This window comes from Formica exsecta, unplaced genomic scaffold (genome assembly GCF_003651465.1).
Source record: "Formica exsecta isolate Colony F162 unplaced genomic scaffold, ASM365146v1 scaffold37, whole genome shotgun sequence".
Taxonomy (NCBI): Eukaryota; Metazoa; Arthropoda; class Insecta; order Hymenoptera; family Formicidae; genus Formica; species Formica exsecta.
In genome coordinates, this window is record NW_021850941.1 from 2,245,514 (window position 1) to 2,265,659 (window position 20,146).

Consider the following 20,146-nt stretch of genomic DNA (forward strand, 5'->3'; position numbering starts at 1 on the left):
TTATTTTTAATATAGATTATTGAAATTTTTAATTAAAAACATAACATTAAAATAGAAATTAACTAAACAGAAATAAGTATTACCTAAAAATTTTCAACACTTGTGCTATATTATAAAATATAAAAACTTTTGCAATTTTTTTATCGTATATAAAAAGTCTAACTTTTTAACTTTATTGATTTTGAAGATGATTGATTAAACAACTGTCAGTCCTTCGTGTTTAAAATCCATGGCTTACCATCGATGCCAATTTCATCACATTCGAGATGTGTAATGTACAAAGACTTATTGTAAAAAATATGTATACAGAGACATTTTATATGGAATGTTGCCAAAATATTCAACCAATATAAAGATGATAAAAATGTATAGCTGGTTCTCACGTAGCCGTGAGAAGAAGAAGAAAAAGCCGTAAGGCCGCCTATCCGAGAAATATGAGCGAGACGACGAATGAATTTCGTCGTGATAACCGATGAGTCGTGAATGCTCAGCACGAATTCGTTTCACGGGAGCCGTTCGACCGGCATAAAAGACGGCAATAAAGCCCCGCCTAAGTATATCTAATGACATCATTTGGTTGGCAAACGTAATAAACTGGCACAAAGCTACAGGGATTTCGTCGAGAATGTAAAAACGCGGGAACGGCTTAAGACGACAGAGAAAGGATAAGTTCGTATGGGCTCGCGCATGTTTTGCGAGCCGCGTGAGAGGACATGGGAAGGTTGATGAGCGAGGGAGGAGGGTAGATGTCTGGAATTTCGTGCGAGACCAGAGTCCCTCGCGAACAAAAAGGAAGGGAATACCCACCTCCAATCCTTTCTGCTGCCACACGTGAACGCTCGCGTCGTTTTAAGAGAAATACGAGAGACTCGGGGGCCCTGATGGCGCGCTTCAGGGTGCATTGTTTGATCGGCCGGGAAAGCAAATCCCCCATTGGCAAACGAAATGCGACTGATCCCCTCGAGATCATCAAGCCTTTGTAAATAATGGCTGGAGATTTTTACGTGAGGTCGCGTAATACAGTGATTTTTTTTTTTTTTTTTTTTTTTTTTTAAGAAATCACCAGAGGAGTGCAGGCTCTCTCTTTCTTTTTATGTAAAACTTTTCTAATATTTTTTATTATTTCTCGTGAGCGGCATAAAGACGATCGGTCAGACAGCGAGAACAAAATATACAAGTCCTTGTTTCAAAAACGTTAGCCATAATACGTGTAATTTGGAGGATCTTCTCGAACCCACGTCACTGTGTTAAATCTAATAGAGTCCGACACATCACCACACGCTCCATTCCCGAGCCAAAAATTTCATCGTAAATCGAATCCGTCCTGTCTTATCCACAAAAAATTGTCCCGATACACTTTCGTGTATTCATCTTGGGCAACGAACTCGAGATATATCACCAGAGCGCACGTCGCGCATTCGAAGGAGAACGCCTTTTTTTACCCCCGGTCCCTATAATCACGAGCTCATTAGTCCCCGCCGGCGGATAATTTACGAGCTGGACGTTGCTCGCGCGGCCGATCGCAGAGGGACCACATTGTTTCGCTTAAGTAGGCAACGAGCCCGCGAGAATGGCGAGGGATCGCTTTCGCGAAAGGCACTGTAATATCCCGGTCGAGAGAAAAAGATAGAGTGAGAGAGCAAAGATGAAAGGCGCGCGAGAAGAAGCACCTTGTGTTTCTATAGCACAGTCGAGCTTGGAACGACTGTAATCTTGGGCTATCTAACGTTGTAAATGTAGCGAGGTGATGATTTGCGACCTCCCTGCAGCTTCGTGGGGAGGATTGGCGTGTATAGGGGTACACTCGGACCTTTAGATTCAATTTCGCGGGGCGTCAGACGCTGACGCGACGTCCGCCCACCTTCCGTGAGACGTTGATGTACGACGCGGCAGACCGCGGTAGACTCGGGACCCCTCTAGAAATTTTCAAACGCCGAATCGGCCACGGTGTAAAATAGCGACACGATAGAATACATGGTTTTAACAGACATGTTTGAAAATTTGTAAAAATATCCCAACATTTATTTTTTGGGGAATAAATCATGTATAAATTGAATCAAAAAATTATTTTTATAGTAGCGACGTTTTCTTCCCCCTCAATTTTTTTTTTTTTTTTTTTTTGCTTATGTCAAATAAAAATATTTAATTTTAATTTTAAGTTTATATTATATAGTCGTGATTTTTTTAAAGAAAATAAAAAATAATAATGCAGATGAAATGATATATCTAGCTAAAGTTGTGGATTATGATGACCGTGAGAATATGTTCGTTTGACATTCACTATACTTGAAAATACCCGCATGAGTATCACCCTCTGTCGACGCATCGATGCACGCGATGTGGATACATCGATTTTGCTTGGTATGCCGAGAATGCCAAGTAGAAATGCAACAATCCTCTCTCAATCATCGAGAGGATCGAGAAAGGCTACTCAGGCTAGTTGAGCGTTACATAAGCAGTCGAACACGGAAAGTGGCATGTCTATCACTCAACGTACATACTCGCGTCAATACGCGCTCATATATACACGTGCAGATAGAACATGATATTAAAGTCGCTTCAGACTGATAGATCCATGACTTCGTGTATGAAAAATTTCTCTTTACATTATTATTTTTTAATTTAAAAGATATTTGAAATAATACTTGAAGTGAAAGCTTAATGGAATAATTTAAGTATTTAAATTAAAATGTTTTTTTTAATAAGCTATTGCGATACCAATATCGTTTATGGCAAATTCAACCAGGCCAATATACCACGAACTTACATGCTGGATTTCGTTCTTCGCACGAGTAGCGAGGATATTCATAGCTCGGCGCGAACAAGCTCTCCTTCTACGTCATTTACAAACGGCAAGCGGTCCATCATAAATTTAGCGCGCTATCGCCTGCTGCGATCGTATTTATCTAACAAATAATTATTCCTGATTATCTCGCGGGTGATGCATGCCTCGGCAAACAGAGATCAAAGATACGGCGCCCGACATCCCGTGGGCCTTTGTTTAACGCTTAACCAGCCGAAAGGTACCGGTCAACAATTTCGTTTTATTTACGACGTAGTGGTGATGGTGGTGCTGGTGGCGGCTAAGCTGGTCCGAACTTTAGTTCAAGAGCGGGATGAGCGTGGGTGCGAGGGTTGAGCGCCTATTACCACGGTTGCCTTGGGGGGTAGCCTATCCCGATGTCTGCTGCAATCAAATTTTAGAGTTATTGCCATGTGACTCCACGTGGGCCAGCTCGGAGCAACATAAACCATGAAGGCCTCGAGGAATAAACTTTTTTGTAACATTTTGTGTCACGGATTATGCGACAGTACAAGTTCGCGAAACTTTAGAAATATTACATGAAATAAAACGCAACAATTGCAACCAATTGTTTAAAAAAATAGTTGGAATATTTTATGATTGACATATTCAATCTGTGTTTCGATATTATCTAAGATTATGTAATTTTGTCTAAAAAAAATCTGCTTTTTCCTATAATGTTAATTATACTGCTTAATTATACTTTATAATATATGTATATAAACCCATTTATTTCACGAAGGACTTAAACTTCCGTCGTTTATATTGTCATTTCCATCAAGCGCTTTTGAAACTATAATTATGGGCAGGACCGGCCGCGATGGGACATGAGGATGTCCTATAGTGGTAGCCCCAACGGACTACCACTAGATTGAAGAAGAAAACGAGACGAGCTATCCATAAAATTTGAACGAATGTGAACGATCGAGCAGACTCTCCGAGAAAAACGTATGCTGGTTTAGCGACGACGGGAGTGGGGTTTAACGTCTCGTGGACACGGAATCGTTATGTAACAACATTGGAGTGAGTTGTACGACAAATGTCGAAGAAGGACTCGAACTAAGTGAACCGTGAATCGATGGGATCAACGGGCAGAGCGAACCGTGGGGATTTTCTCTCCATGCCTTGTGCCACTATTGTCGATGGGACACCTTGGACGTCATGCCGCGGCTTTGTGCAACTGCGAGACTCACGAGCAGCGATGGACCAAACATCCGAGCTTTTCGGAAAATTGAATACGTGGGTGGCAGAGTCACTCCCTGGCTGAGACCTGAAATCCATCCTAATCAAGCAGCAGAACATGACCGGACAGATTTGTATAAGATGATGATTAAGCAAAAACGTATTTATATTCCGCACGTCACTAAATATTGATAAATCCATTTTTACAAAGTAATGAGAAAATATTGCGATAAAAAAATTAATATATATAGAAATAATTATATAAAATTTTTCAAGAGTAATTTTAATAAAATATTATGTTTTCTTTTTAAAAATTGCAACTTCTTATATTATATGTATAACAAAACCAAATGTGTCAGCAGATTTTCCAAATGTTTTTGGAACGAAAATAAGTTCAACTATATATGCTTGATAAATAGCAAACGATTTCCGGTTTATATTTTTATCCCGCAAGAATTTGTCCAATCCTTTTTATAAATGAGAGGAAGATACCGACAAATGGGGTGTTAGATGCTTGTTATCCGCATCTCGGGGAACGAGATGTTTAGTCGTCACTCCAGCATATGGGGACAGTCGTTCGTATCACCCCCTATCGACGCAGCATGGCTGAAAAATAACATCAGCTTTATCACCGCATGCATGACTCGACGTAACGCAAACGTGTTTCTTAAACGGTGGTAGGCGTCGACGTGTTGTGTGTCTAGTTGCGGAGCATATCGGTGAGCGCATCGGGGGAGCTGAGGATCGAATGGATAAATTGCCTAAGTCAAGGAGAAAAATGAGAAAATTATTTTGGATCTTTTAAGCGCATTCGTGTTTGTTCCCGCGTTAACTATCCTGTTACCATTCTGTTCTGCCTGCGGTTATTTATATATTGAGACTAGGTATCAAAAAAAGGAATATTTTATTTTTTCTTATCTTAATTCATATACCTAACTATACATATTTATAACACACACGCATAATTTTATTTTTATATAATATATCTTTTATGTAATATAAAAATGAATAATATAATATAATGAGAAAACTCTCTCGGGTGTTTTCTCTAGACTAGATATCTTTGATAATCTTGTGAAACCAGCATCTAGCAGATGTTCTTCTTCGAAGGAAATATTTAGCATACAAATGAAAGGAACACGTTCCTAATTTTTAGTCTGGCCTATACCCGATCCGCATATCCGAATGCCACAATGCCGTTCTATTTCCTTGACGCGCGTACAATCGCGTCATAGTAATCCTGTTAGAAGACGCTTCGCTGGTCAGAGGACACCCCGCTGAGAGGGTAAAGAGAGGGTGTTTCCTCAATCGTATCCAATCGATATCACGATCTACGTTGCTCGTCCCGATTTTTCGCAAAATAAATTTGGCTTTTCTGCAAACTTAAATCTAATATTGCGGATATTGCTAATCTATCTTTAAACGTCTATTTTTATAAATGAAATTATCTGAAAATTGAATTACATTTTAATTGGAGATATATGATTATTTAATTTGTGTGATTTAACGTATTATCCGATATTTTATAAATGTTATTTATAGAGAGATGTCTCTCTCAGTATTTATTTAACATAAAATCACTGATACACTTTCAATGTAATTCACGTATTGTGATTACGTACAGAATACTTTTTTGATAAGCGTCTGGCAAGAAATTTTATCTCTTGGATGAATTCTGTGTCGCGTAATCCTTCCGTAGTAAATTACACTTTAGAGAAGACTTTCGTGCAGAAATCGGTTCAGAGTCGCATTAAGTTCCTTACACCCCGTATTGTGGAATTTGCTTGTAAACAAGATTTAGGGATTTGTCCCATGGTCAGAAAAATATGATAAGCCTTTCGTTTTTGGCGTCTCCTCTTCTTCCTCGATCTCCTTGCGATCCCCGTCCTGTCGCCGTGTTTATGAAACGTAAAACCGTGAAAAAGCTCTCAAAGAGGATTTTGAACTTAACCGCGAAGATCATCGCGAGGTAGATCGAACGCAAGGGGGCAACGCGGAATTTACCCTACAACTCGTCCGCCCGAAGAGCATATAATTTTACGAAACACAATATTTTTAATCCACTTTTTTTACCGAATATCAAGCACACATTCGAGCCAATTCAGGAAATTCAATATACAATCGATGGTATCGTGTTCCGGCCGCATTTGTATTATTTTCATCTCGCGAGAAAGGATTACCGTGAATGGCTGAATTTTTTAATCCCAACAGCAGCGCCGGCGACCTGTGCGCGCGTAACACGATAGGCTCGATAGATCGAGGTTTATCGATCTTAAATTACCGATACACCATCGAAACTAGGTCGCACGCTCGCATGGATCTTCTTCTGCCGCGAGCGAGTGTTCCGGGAGGAATCCGAGAGCGGCCTTATTGAGGATTATCGCCGTTGAACGTCGATTAATGCCGAAGGAAGGCCGGTCACAAAGAATTCTTTTTAAGACCGACGTGAGCTCATCAGACCAGATTTCTTTCTCGTTCCCCCTTTCTCTCTCTCTCTCTCTCTCTCTCTCTCTCTCTTTCTCTCGATTAAACTCTTGCTTCGTAAGCTGCAACTCGGTGTAATTCTTGTCGGATTTTACATTTTATGAAATAATTCTCTTATCGTAGAAGCGGAAAGCAAACGAAGATATGCGAAAAATGTTAATATGCGAGTAATCGTAAAACTGGTTAATTTGTCGTAATGATTTTTACCCAAAACCGGCCTTCAGAATTCGATAATTCGTATAATTGCGACTTTGTACCGAAACTTTCAAATTAATGGTTATTTCGCGATGGTTACCTGCCAAGAATGAATCGATGTCCGGATCGCCAACCTTCGCCACCGAGACTATTTATCAAACAGATACATGACCGAGTCCTTAATTAAACCTATGCATATGGAATAATTAGAAATACCTCCGCGCCTCTGCTTGCCCATGCTAGACAAACAATTTGTCTTAAGCCAGTGTTAACGAGCGTCGACAAATTAAATATCGCAGAAATTCATTTGCATACTTAATCACCGCGATGCTGTTAAGCATCTTTAGCACTCTGTGCACAATAAAACGACCATTATTAAATATTTCGATAATATTATATCTAAATATCTAAATAACTAACTCATTTCTATAACCTTGTATTCATCTTCTATATAAAATATTTTCTTTCTTAAGTTTTATATAACAAATTTTTTGTTAGAACAATTATTTCCGATAATATATAGGTATACTTACACACATACATTATAAATTTGTGTCACTATATCTCTCAGAAGCCAGAGAAATCGAGCTATAAAGTTTCTACCTGAACCACAGTGTAAAATTAGCGGGACGTTATCGAGCGATCGTTTAATTGACGGCTGAAACAAGTGTTAATTTGATGGTGCTAAGCAGATGTCGGTCGATACGCATCTTTAATTTTGTCCCTACCCATCGGTAATTGCTTCGACGAGATAAGCTGGGTACTCACAGGTCCTATATCTTGAGCTCGCTGTTTGCTTTGTTAATGTGTTGTTAGTCGATGCGAACATTGTTCCAATATTGCCTTACAATGTCCAAAGTCACCATAGTATATATCATTATCAAGATAGAATAAAGCGATTAAAGAGTGTGCAAAGTGAATGTATAAAACACTATTATAAGCAATATTTACTACTATTAGTAAAATTGCTATTTATTAATGTGTTTTAAAATCGATCTGTTTAAATATAAACAATCCATTTTTCAAATCTATTTTTTTAGATTAACAAATCTTCTTCATCAATAGAAAGTATCAATGGATACAAAAGATAAAGAATTGGCATTTCTCTCCTCGCGATTGCGTATAAATCAAAAACTTTCTCCAAGAAACATTAGCTCGTGGATATAAAGATTAACGATTGCGCTTCGTATTAAAAATCGTGGCATCATTGTATAAAAATTTATCAACTGTACCTAATAATTTGCGGAGGATGCTACCGCGCGGATTTTAACTGAAGGAAAAATATATCAAAAGCGAGCGTTCGTCTGTCTGGTAGTAAAGCCTTTCCTCCCTCAACTTCTCTCCGCGAGGTACCAACCTCGTTTCTTTTTTTTGATATTTATGTACCGGCAATCACGGTCTCTGGCCCAATCTCTCTCACGGTGAGAGCGGTGCCATTGATCGCCTCGATCGCAGCCAGCGCCTTCGGGATCGCAGTATGTTACCCGCCATAGTATGGACCGGTGCCATCTCGATAATTTAAAATTAATGTTTTTGATCCGGGACAGACCAATGTGATCTTGATTATTTTGAGGCACGATCGGTCTCGCTGCGAGAGCGCCGCAGGACGGACCGCAGTGGCGCTCACCGTATTTTTTGCGGATATAAATAAAACATAAAATACATGAGAAATTTCTCTTTTGCTCGGAATAAATGTATATATGATTTAATTTTTTTTTAACAGTTCTGAGTTTAAGCTCTTATTAGAATTAACTATTTCTGTTTATACAAAAAATTGTAGAAACTTTATATACACATGCAGATATTTTTTAAATTTTACTATTGTTGTATATTATAATAATCATTGTGATTTCATTTGATATGAGTTTTATGATAAAATATCAATTTATTATATAGTAAAGTGAGAAAAGAGGATTATATATATTCTTTTTATTTCTGTGAGAACCTCTGGTACAACCTAAGACCCCGTGGAACCTTAGCATTACGTTCATGGATGTAGTATCATAATGCAATTTTATTGACCGTATTAAACAATAATAACCTTCAATCTCGTAGTACATGACCTCTCGACAATGGATTTTATTCTGAAGCGGGTGTGTGAATTATCAGCATTGTCTTGCGCACGTCGAAGGAATCTCTCGATCGAGACGAAACGAAACGAACGAGAATTACGCTAATGGAATTGGCAACAAACGCACGTATCTTACACGTGAGATACGTCGACGCAATCGATCTCTGATCGATGAGATTAATCTTGAATTACTCTTTCTTGCATTATTTCTTCTTGATCATAGTAATAGCGCAGCGAGATAATTCCATCTGTATTTCTAATTCTCTTGCTCTTTGTCCAAGACGTATCTCCAGCAAATAATAAAACAATGAGAAGGCTAGGAAACACGCTATTATTGATTGCTATAACATGCATATAATACGTAACGTTCGAATTTTTATTAATATTTGTGAAACCTTTATATACTTTGCATAGAATCAGCTGTTTATATAACTGATATTTTTATTTATTTATTTCTTTTTAATAAACTAGTATTCAAAGTTAAAAAATAAAATACGCAAGGATAACAATAATAGTTTCTTCATTCTCACCTTGCGGTCGACCGTCGTTTACATACAGTTGGGATACAAAAATGAAAAAAAAAAAAAATAACCAAAGTGGAGATGTTCTTTCTCCCTATGGAATTATTCAAGAGTAGATATCCTATTGAAGATCTCCGGGCCCATTGTGGGAACTAAGTGACGGAACAATAAGCACCATTCTTACGAAAATTCTCTCGCTAGCCACGCGATGGTCACGATGTTTATTCCGAAACTTTTTGAATTTTGACAAACTGCGTATTATTTGAAAGGAAATCCGATAATATTTTCAAATCGCATCCGGCTATCTTTGAAAAATATTTTCTTGTCATCATCGATAGTTATCTGCGATCAGAAAGATGAAAGTATAAACACCGAGAATAAATGAATGTATAAAACTGCGTGTTTATTTATATGTACGTGTCGAAGCTAAATCAAATAAATTTTGAAAAATCGTCGTACGCTATACAATGAGAATTGTACAAAGTGTAAATGAGTAAAGAGAAAGGAAAGTCTCTTTTAAATGAAATAATGTTTGCGGCCATGGCAGAATCGCAAAGAGATGTTTATAAATCACAGAGATGTCTTGACTTCGTTGACTTATGCTTGTTCAGTCTCGCCTTCTCGCAATCTGTTCAAGATGAAATCAATAATTACAGATCCGTTATTACAATCCCTCATTATATGCCAACCAGAGAGGTACATGAATTTTTATTTTTATTTACAATCACGCATAATTCTTTAACTTCCGTGAATATTACATTTGATCTTAAATACCATTATAATATTAGTAAATTACATTATATTATATATTAAATATTGTATATTTTTCTTACAACTATTACTTGTCTTTGACACAAAAAATATATTTCTTTTTATTTTAATTAAATTTTAAATATAAAGTATTATAGGATTTTATACTTACGGCTGCTTCTCCTTTAGTAATGCTCACCATTTCGAGACAAAATGTTGAAAGTACATTAGAGTCCGTAATATTCTCCCGAGATGTACCAAACGAAAGAAAGAGAGAAGGTTATTTCTATTCTATGGAGAACTGGTTCTACCATTGGCAAGAGGTAAGCGCGCGCCGCGCGTGCCACTCGCGTGTGTCACGTGTCCCGGAGGTAACAGGTAAGAGGTAACAGGTAAGCGGCGAGGTCTAAAACCGCAGGTATAGAAACGCTCTCCCACTCTGCGACAAGAGCGATCACACAAACAAAACTTCAACAGGCATAAATTAGCCGATGCTATCAAATGTTTCACTAACGCAATCGATTTAATTAATATTGATTAATAACTTATTATCGCGTCACATCAATAATCTCATACGTTACACGCATGTATGAGATTTGCATTATTACGGAGCTGTATGAATAATATAAATGTGAGCGAGCGATACACGCGAATGCAGAATTCCTCGTTCTTCCTTTCTCCATGTTATGAGATCCTGTATATTCTGCGGTTCGCGGAATCGAGAGGATGCTCCTTATTATTCCACGTAGGCCAGCCTCGATACCTACATGCGTACCGCGCCGTAGAGAGTTACATACCGCGCTAAAGAATGCTAATTTTATGCGAATTCGCGATCTCGACTCTCGATTATACCTTCATCTACACCAGGACGCTGTTGTACGCGTGCTTCGCAATATTGCCTAATAAAGTCAGCTGACAAATATAAGAGAAGAATACGATGAACGATATTTCAATTTCCGACAGGATGTGGCGAGCACATTACAAGTCATCTGAAGATGAGAATGTTCTTTACCCATACAGCACAGATCATTGCAATTATATTGCAGCAACATTGCAATGTTGCAAATTGCAATGCAACATTACAAAGACATTGCAGAAATATAGAGCCACAAAGTACCAGCACACTTGTAGCAACATGACATTAATATTTCGGAAATATTGCAAAATTCAATTTTTATATAATTTTAATAATAAAATATTATAATAAAATAATTTTTTGCAATATTTCTACATGAAAGATGTTAACGATAAACAATACTAAATGGTTCATTTTATTAAAACATTTTTCTTAAATTGGCTTATATTGCTGCACTGTATGCTTTGCGCAGCACATGTACGCGTTCGCAATTGTGTGCGTGTGTAGTAGGCGCCGGTCTTGCTGCACATATCTGTGATTGTCGTGTATTTCGTGATTAACATTTTTTATTGTTGCGTACGAGAAAAGGTAAGAACTTTTTGATAATATTATGTTTTATTATAGCAACCTATAAGTTGCAATATTGCGGTGAAAGATTGCTACAATATGTATGCAATCTTTGTGTGCTGTATGGGTACTGACACGTACGAGATGAACGCCGTCATAGCTCTTCATTAAAAGGCCCGCTGAGGAATGCGCGTCAATCGATGCTGGTGAACAGAAGTGCGTGTCAAAAGTCGTATCAAAGCGTCAATGAACTTGAAAAAAGTATTTCACTTTGTTTAATAGATATCTAACTCAATCCGATACGTATCTGTGCTTCACATTGGCAATAAATTGACGCGCGATATCCGAGAATAATAAAAGACACTTTTTTGCATTTTTAATCGAACGTATCGCGAGATGTACGATATTAAGTCCCATTGGCTTCTAAGAATGCCCCTTTTAACTATGAATATGCATGAGGTTTAGAAAGAAAAAGAAGTCGAGATGCTTTCTTTATGGTGCATCTCCCGCGGCTTCTGCAGCAGTTTTTTGTGTTTTTCTTTCTTATAATAATAGTATTCTAAATAGAAGAAGAAAGAGATAAAAAGAGAGAAGGACGCGATGATGCTTAAATATTTATCAGATCATTTATATCTTATGAAGAGACATATAAAAAGACCAGAGGAGGGGAATATTTTGCATGGAAAGTGTTCGAAAACGCATAGGAATTAATTATTTAGATCGTCATAAATAGTAAACTTGCAATTTTTTATGGGCATGCCTTGTCAATTCCTTTGACAACCGCACTTTGACGACCGCACTTTTATATACGGAAGCACGTAGTCACGAAAGAAAAATGAATGGAAAGTAAACAGTTTTTGATACTTTTCTGACGCTTTGCGACGAACAGTTTTAAGGTGCTATGAGTTTCAAGAGATAACGGAGAGGACTATGCTTTACAGAGATCGTTAATATACTCGGTGACTAACGAGCAATAGAAGAAGAAAGAGATAAAAAGAGAGAAGGACGCGATGATGCTTAAATATTTATCAGATAATTTATATCTTATGAAGAGACACATAAAAAGACCAGAGGAGGGGAATATTTTGCATGGAAAGTGTCCGAAAACGCATAGGAATTAATTATTTAGATCGTCATAAATAGTAAACTTGCAAAATGTTAGTGCATACAAAAATATAGAATGTTATACGATATATGCAATACTCTAAAATAATTTATAAGCCAACTTTAAAATAAAGTAACTAAACTATGTTAGATACAGACAGATGCAATAACATTTAAAAATCGTTAAGAATAATACATTCTTTTTCTTGGTTCTATAAACCATTAAAAGGAATCAATAAAAAAATTATTAAAAAATTTCTTTTCATCATTAAAAAGAATCTGATACCATTCTCTCCTGCCTTCTGCTCCCTGCTAAAACTATCGTGTTGCTAAACAAACGCCGCGATTCCTTTCTATCTCTTTTTCAACAGCATTCTCTGCCGCAGGGGCATCCTGCGAGAAGCGTGTCATTACGAGAGCATAAAAGAAATCGTCGATAAGGAAGGTGTTGAAAACGAGATCGAGATACGCAAACTGTCTTAAACCGTATAGCATCCGAGGTGTTAAGCGGCTCACGGCAAGGTGTTACGCGCAACATATGAACACCGGATACTAAGCGGTAGGCGTTCGCAACGCGAGATTTTCTTTATCGGCCTTGCATAAATCATCGACTAGCTTTACGATTCTTGACCGTACTGTATGATTCTACAAGATCGGAGATGATCTCTGATGATGAGATGATATATAAAAGATTGCGATAAAAAAAAATAATATGTCCCATTATATTTAAATGTGATAGTAATTTTTTATGTCAATAATTCAGAAAGATCGTGTTAAGTTTTGTAAAAAAATATAATGTATAATTATATATATACGTTAAAATATGTATTAAGAATGAAAATTGAAATTTTCAGCTGACGTTTAGAAGCTTGGATCGATTCCTTTGGATCCTAGATCTTGATCTGCTTCACATTCAAGCCAAGATTCTCACGCAATGCGCGCGTCGCCTAATTTTAACAGAAGAACTCGTAGCCGCAGGCGGTTTTTTGCGCGGGCCACGAAGCGTGGAATTAACCGGTGCTTCCCCCTTTTCTAAAACCAACACGTAATTATCTCACCGGCGGTTGCGCTCGGCGATTCTTCTTGCCCTGGACCTTTTTCCGCCGACAGGTTCGGCAAGCGACGATACCCGATATTTACATGGCAGGTGATATCAATTATCGCCCGTGAGCCGTCGGTGCCCCGGAGCTGAAATTGCAGCCGAATCCAAATCTTGAATGGTTCCTCGCCAATTTGCCCGATTCGCGCCTTGGTTATTCTTTCTTTTTTTTTGCGTGCCTCTCTAGTATAGTTTGAGCGATGTATCATAACCAGCGGTTGGAACAACCTGAGATTCGCAAAGTTCTAAGTTACCTGATAAAGTAAACGATGAAAGAATAATCTTGCATGATTGTCGGAAATTTCGAATAACGAGCATAATTCTTGACAATGTAATAAACCTTCAAACGTGTTTGTAGACTAGTAGAAATGTTGTAGAACACATGTGGAACACAATTGTTATATATATAAACTAAAATCATTTTATAAAATATATATGCATTTATTTGTTCCCCTTCTAATCCTCGTGTAAAAAATGTTCAGAAATTGTTTTAATAGCAACATATCGATCGAAGCTTTTTCTCCTTTTTGGAATTCAAGAAGTGGAATATCGTATGTATATATTCTTTCGCATATACGAAATAAATCGCGACTCCCACGCGAACGCGCCAATGTCAATGTGAGGACAGAGTAAGGACGGTCGATTTGTCTTGTTTTTTTCGAGACTGAGGCGTAACGTTACATTGCAGCTGAAGCAAACGGTGACTCGATAAGTACCGTGATGGTCCCCCGGGGCAAAAACAAATAATAACTCGGCCACGAGAGGCCCTCGGTTACCTACAACGTCCGGCTGAGGAACCCGTCTTTCTCTCTCTCTCTCTCTCTCTCTTTCTCTCTCGCCTTATTTGCAGGCGACTATCGCAATTTTGAAAATGGTTGTCTCATCACGAAGAGAGGGAGAGCCCGGGTCTGGAACGTCGATTACAGGGCGCGCCGCACGCTCCTTCGTACTTCGGTGTTGGTTTTCGAGCCTTTTGTGTTAAAAAGACACGCGTAATCATCCTCCCCCTGCATTCCCCCCCCTTTCGAGCCGATGCTTTTGCGAACACGCAGAATCGGCAAGAGGGAGACGAGGGAGAGGCATCGGGAGAACGCCTATAGTCTGTCCCCCTTTCGCTCGCCCCGTACCGCTTCCGATCGCCCTTAGGGCCCCCGGCCCGCAACGAGCCGACTGGCCGACTTTTTGCCACGTCCGGAACTTAGCATACGCAGTCATCGTGCGTATATACTTCGACAACAGGTGTCGGGGTAGCCGGCTTTCGAGAGCGCGCGCGAAATTGCAGACCCGCGCGATCTCTCGCGCCGCAGCCGACCGGTCGCGTGACTTTGCATGCGCCGCGATTACGCGCTCGTGTTCTCTGCCGCCCTCATTGCGCGCGGTTTGTTGCAGCAGAGGCGCAATTCATCCGCGACGATATGACGGCTTCATTTAAGGGACGGCGGTGGATCCGCGATTGGAAGGGCACCTGAAGAAAATAACCGTTTGCCGAACAAGAGGCGGTAACTTTAGAGAGATATTAAAAATTTATCAAAATTATTGATGAGTAATTTTTCTGTCACACAATTTTTAAATGTACTTTTGTATATTATGCGATATTTTGTTAGAGTATAATAATTTTCATCTATTTTTTCGTCATCACTCTCGATGCAATTTAAGTAGCTATGAAAAATATCGTGGAAAAAGAATAATTTAGTGTCTTTAGAGGAGAAAAAAATTTTTCGGCCACGTTTTACGCAACGACGCGACGCTAAACGCGTGGTTTATTTTATGATTTATAGGATTTGTCATTGCGTGACCGCGCAGTGCGGAAAGAGGGTCGTTATTAACACGATGCACCGACAAAAGAATGCACGCACACGCGTGCACCTGTGCACCATCAGGCGGAAATTGCGGATGCTTCTTCGGCCCTCAAGTATGTTTTTAAAAGATGCGATCCGTTTTTGCGCCCCAAATCGGTTTGTCCGCAGAAACGTCCTCCGCGCACGGACACGTGTGTGCGCGTCCGCGGACCAAAAATGGGCTCGTTTGGTCTACAGCAGAACGAAAGAGCAAGCGGGAGAGCCACAGGAAGAGATTCGATGAGACAAAAAGGTTGAAGCGCTCCGACTACAAATTCGTTTCTCAGCAAAGTGGCAGCTGTGCCAACGGTCGTGGCCATATCAGCCTTTGAATCACAATAATAAAGATGGTACCGGCGACGTATGTATTATTGATCGATTCACATTTATCATTTTTTCTACATGTTTTTCTGTCAAATTCGCTTTTTATAGCTTAAGATTATATCTAGGATTATATCTATTAGGATTATATTTTTAACACTTCAAATGTATGTGTAAACTAATCATTAAAATGTAATTATATCGTCGTTTATCTATCAAATTAATTTATCTATCAATACAAGCTCATTATCTGTTTTTTTTTATCATATAAAAGAATTAACAAGCGCTTGTAAATATAATTTTTGCCTGCGGATTATTTCTCTGTATTAATGTACCGCGATAAAGTTTCGAGAAACAACATTATAAAAGCGACAAATAAAATACACGACTGTGCGACTTACGATTATATCGTGACGAAGGACGAGGCAAAGAGAGGCAAACGATGTCCTCCCTGTCCCAATTCACTTCACATTTTCGCGCCTGCTTAATAAGATCGAAAAGAGAAACGAATGGAAGAAGAGCAGAGCGACGATCGGGCAGTCATTAAGATGAATCGCGGAGCTAATCGCTGTCACTGATGGGACTGTCTCGCGGAGTCAGCCGGCGAATGGCCCGGCTGACACGTCAACAAGTAAAACACTTTTTAAGCCGAAGAGTGTTCTGCCAAGAGTGCACTTAAGGACAGATGCAGTTTACACGTTGCTACTGTGTGCGCGGATGCGCTGATGGGAGACGGGTGATGGAGGAATGGATTTCTGACGGAAATAGATTCATTAAAATAAAATAATGTATAAGATTACGCGAATTCTACGTTAACATAGCGAGCGAGTGCCATGAAAGCTACGAGATATAGTCTTCACCCCGACGGGCACTAATTACGAGCTTCAAGATTACCTGCTTCCTAGTAACGAAGGTCTGCCTTTCAAGGGCAAGGATCGTGTAATCTAGAAGAATCGTTCTCATAAACGTGGATTGACGGGTGATTGATGAAGGCTCACGGTGCCAAAGCACCGCCTACACGATTTTTATAATTAAAGACCGGGATACTAATAGTTATTTTACCAGCTCTGTCTCACCAACGTACAAAGGAGAACTTATCAACTCTTTTGAGATGAAGGAAAATGGAATATTGAATTAAATTAATTTTATATTTTAATTAAAAACTTTAATTAATTCTCTCCAATGTGACTTTGTCGGGACGATCAAAGGTAACACTTAAAAATATTTAAAAATAAACGTTTTTCACTTATAGATAATATTCCTTCTTAAACAAATGTAAAAAGATCGCATTTTTGTATAAGATAGAAATTAGCGCGTTGAAAAATTATTTCTCAAGAATCCGCAAGAGGAATTTCTCCTCAAGATTCAACAGGATTAAAAATCAGGTTAACAATCTTTATTGCGTTGATTTCCGTATGATCGTTGCGTTTAAACGTTTAGAATATATAAGATATTTTTTCGATAAGCGGCAGAAAACGAGATAATATTTCCGAGCGTATAGTCACATCTGATATATCACGTATGAGTCACCGTATCTATGCTTAACGACTTTGTTTACAAACTAGTACTATATATTTATGCGAAATTTAAATGTGATAAATTCGTGTAATTTATAAAAACATTAATTATATGTAACAAAAATATTAACTATATTAATCGAGCAATATGTTTTTTTTTAAGTATAAAATAAAATATTTTCAAGTCTGTGATAAATCTAACTAGCAAGAGTAATTATCAAAATTTTATACATTATTCTGGCAATTTTACTATAATTATTACGGCTTTTTCTTAGTTATAGAGATTGGCTTTGGTATAGTACTTTTCACATGGGCGTATTTCGGATTTTTCGTTAGTTTCGGGATCGAACCTGGTGATACCTTGTTACAAAATCCATTTAACTTTGAAATCGAATAATCCATTTTTGTAGATCCTAATTTTTTGGGAGTTATATTGTACGCCATTCCACCAGTACTTTTACGTCTGTCCACTAAAGTATCCTCTTTTTCCACTACATGCAATTTAGAAGATACTGATGGTCCAGAGAAAGTTGTCAGCGATCTGCGAATTTTGGTGGGTCCTTTCTTGATTATTGTTGATGTACGATTAAAATTAAGAAGACCGTTTGAAAGTGGTTGTTTGGTCAATTGTTGAGATGTTTGCTATATAAAATGATTTAATTATATACAAATAATATTTCCTGATTACATATATATATATACACGTATACACATGTGATACACACATATACACATGCGTGTATGTTATAAGATATTATTTTCACGTACACACATACACATATGCATATATATTAAAAGTTACCTTTTTTAAGTCATCAATCTTTAGTGTAATGGTTACAGCAGACTCTCGTATTTCTTCCAATGATTGCATAAAATTGTCACTTAATGAACTAGATAATGAATTCTCGAAAACGTCTTCCTGTATATCATTATTTATTTTTTGATCTTCTTTGCAAAAAGTGTCAGATCTACCAATAGCGCAGATCATGGGATTTGATCGTGAAATAAACTACGAATAAATGACAAGTAAAGCTATAGCAATAGCAAACTAAGTAATTAAATGATCAGTCAATATCAGGACTATATATTATAATTATTTTTCAAATAATAATGAACGATGAAGAAAAATTGAAGAAATAATATAATAATTCAAAATTGCATGTTACCTTCTTTTCGCTCTGCAATATATTCAAAGTATTCTCCGCTTCTTTTTTAATAGTTTTTAATGACATGTCAGAAAGAGAAAAGCCAGAATCCGTTACGGCAAATTGAGATCCATCTTGACCCGGCTCGGATCTAAATAAATATATTATTAATATACGAAATATATAATTATAAAACAATATAAAATAATATCTTTTTTACGCCAAGTTTCAAAACAACCTACGCATTCTCATTGTTTTCAATGCCATTGATCTTCGAAGTGATGGGAATTGGTGAAGTATCGATTTCCTTATTTGATGTCATAAAATTTGTCATAGAGTCATCGTCATTGTCATTGTCATTCTCACTGTCCTTTACCCCAAGTGCGCGAAGCACGTGATGTACGGTAAACGTTATTTGTTCATTGGTCAAGGGCACGATAACATTTTGTGGTTTATTGTTCTGGAACATGCATATATAACGATAATAGATAATATTCTAAAATTTTGCCAAATGTATGCGTTATACTTATACTTTTCTCGTTACATATGTACACATATATAAAACTAATTTTACAGCTTTACATATATTAATATTTTTATCTCTCCGCGACTACATTTTATTTTCGTTTAAAATAATATAATATATTTTATAATAGTATATTTTTTTAATCAAGCCAAATACTTTTTACATACGATTAATGGTAAATGTTTCATGTAACGCATAACTAATTGCGAGAAATCTTCAGCGAAACGTAGCACACTCATTCTGGACGACAGTTCTAGATGACACACACCAACGAAGAATTTCAAACGACTGATCGTTCGACCGATTTCGTAATGACCTTTGTGCTTGGTGTTTACAGTCAGCTACACAGTGCCGTGCTAACAAGTTCCCCTGCCCTTCTTCATATTTTCGAAGTTGAATGTATAATATTTCAGAAAAAAAGATCAACGATATAAAATGTCTAGCTATATTCACCTGTATATTCGCTCGTATCTTTTCTAAGGGGCCTATTCTGTAACTTTTAACGATGTCGTTAGGTATCGTTGCGCAGCTATTTTCCGATACGTTTTAGTTGCGCAATGACACGTATATAATGACATCTTTAAAAGTTACAGAATAGGCCCCTAAGTTTCGATTAATTTTTTGTTATTTAATAAATAGACGGAGGAACTTTTATCCGTATTAAAAGAAATCTAATTTTTTCTTTATTTTATTTACTATTTCTTACAATACGCATAATAACATTTGCATAAAAATCTAAATTGACAGATCGACGGGCGTTTATAGCTTCATTCAGAAAGATTATAGATTCGTTATACCATGCAAATATATATAATTGCGGAAATAATCGTTTTCTCCGTAAGATTGTGTCTGCTCCCACGAGTCATCTTCGAAGAGTAGTTTCTGAAGCGGTCACTCCTCCGCTCTGCCAATTATTCCCTGCCACACGTCGGGCACTGATGGAGCAGCCCGCGAGAGAAGAGGCGTAGGGACATGATAAATCTCCCTCGGGGGAAAAACTAGCCGCCCAAAAATATATGCACGCCGGAGATGGATGGGTGGAGTGCAAGGGCGGTGCCCGGTGCACGCAGGGAGAGAGTTTCGTCTCAGTTTGTTTCTCGAAACTCCTTTTCTCCTCGTACTATCTCGGTTCCTTTCCCTCTTATCCTCCTCCCCTCCCCCTGCCCG

At 37.9% G+C, this 20,146-nt stretch overlaps 1 protein-coding gene across 2 annotated transcripts; it reads right to left on the minus strand.

Moving 5' to 3' along the window:
* Window positions 1-17,172: 17,172 nt before the first annotated feature.
* Window positions 17,173-19,291, minus strand: LOC115239294. Of its 2 annotated transcripts, none has more exons than XM_029813747.1 (5): window positions 19,147-19,291; window positions 18,696-18,913; window positions 18,475-18,604; window positions 18,111-18,227; window positions 17,173-17,950 (listed from the first exon to the last, which is right to left on the minus strand). In XM_029813747.1, exons 1-5 carry the CDS (start codon window positions 19,216-19,218, stop codon window positions 17,567-17,569), a joined length of 921 nt encoding a protein of 306 aa, XP_029669607.1. In that variant the 5' UTR covers window positions 19,219-19,291; the 3' UTR covers window positions 17,173-17,566. The 2 variants fall into 2 exon arrangements, with proteins under 2 accessions (XP_029669607.1, XP_029669606.1); XM_029813746.1 differs by having other exon boundaries at window positions 18,111-18,317.
* Window positions 19,292-20,146: the final 855 nt, after the last annotated feature.

What these genes read in the sequence shown, in the direction of transcription:
- LOC115239294 (XM_029813746.1), bottom strand. Translation starts at nt 19,218, where the DNA reads ATGAGTGTGCTACGTTTCGCTGAAGATTTCTCGCAATTAGTTATGCGT. An exon ending in TGAAACATTTACCATTAATC is followed by an intron (nt 18,914 to 19,146) that starts GTATGTAAAAAG and finishes TGCATGTTCCAG; the next exon opens with AACAATAAACCACAAAATGT. An exon ending in AGATTGATGACTTAAAAAAG is followed by an intron (nt 17,951 to 18,110) that starts GTAACTTTTAAT and finishes CATTTTATATAG; the next exon opens with CAAACATCTCAACAATTGAC.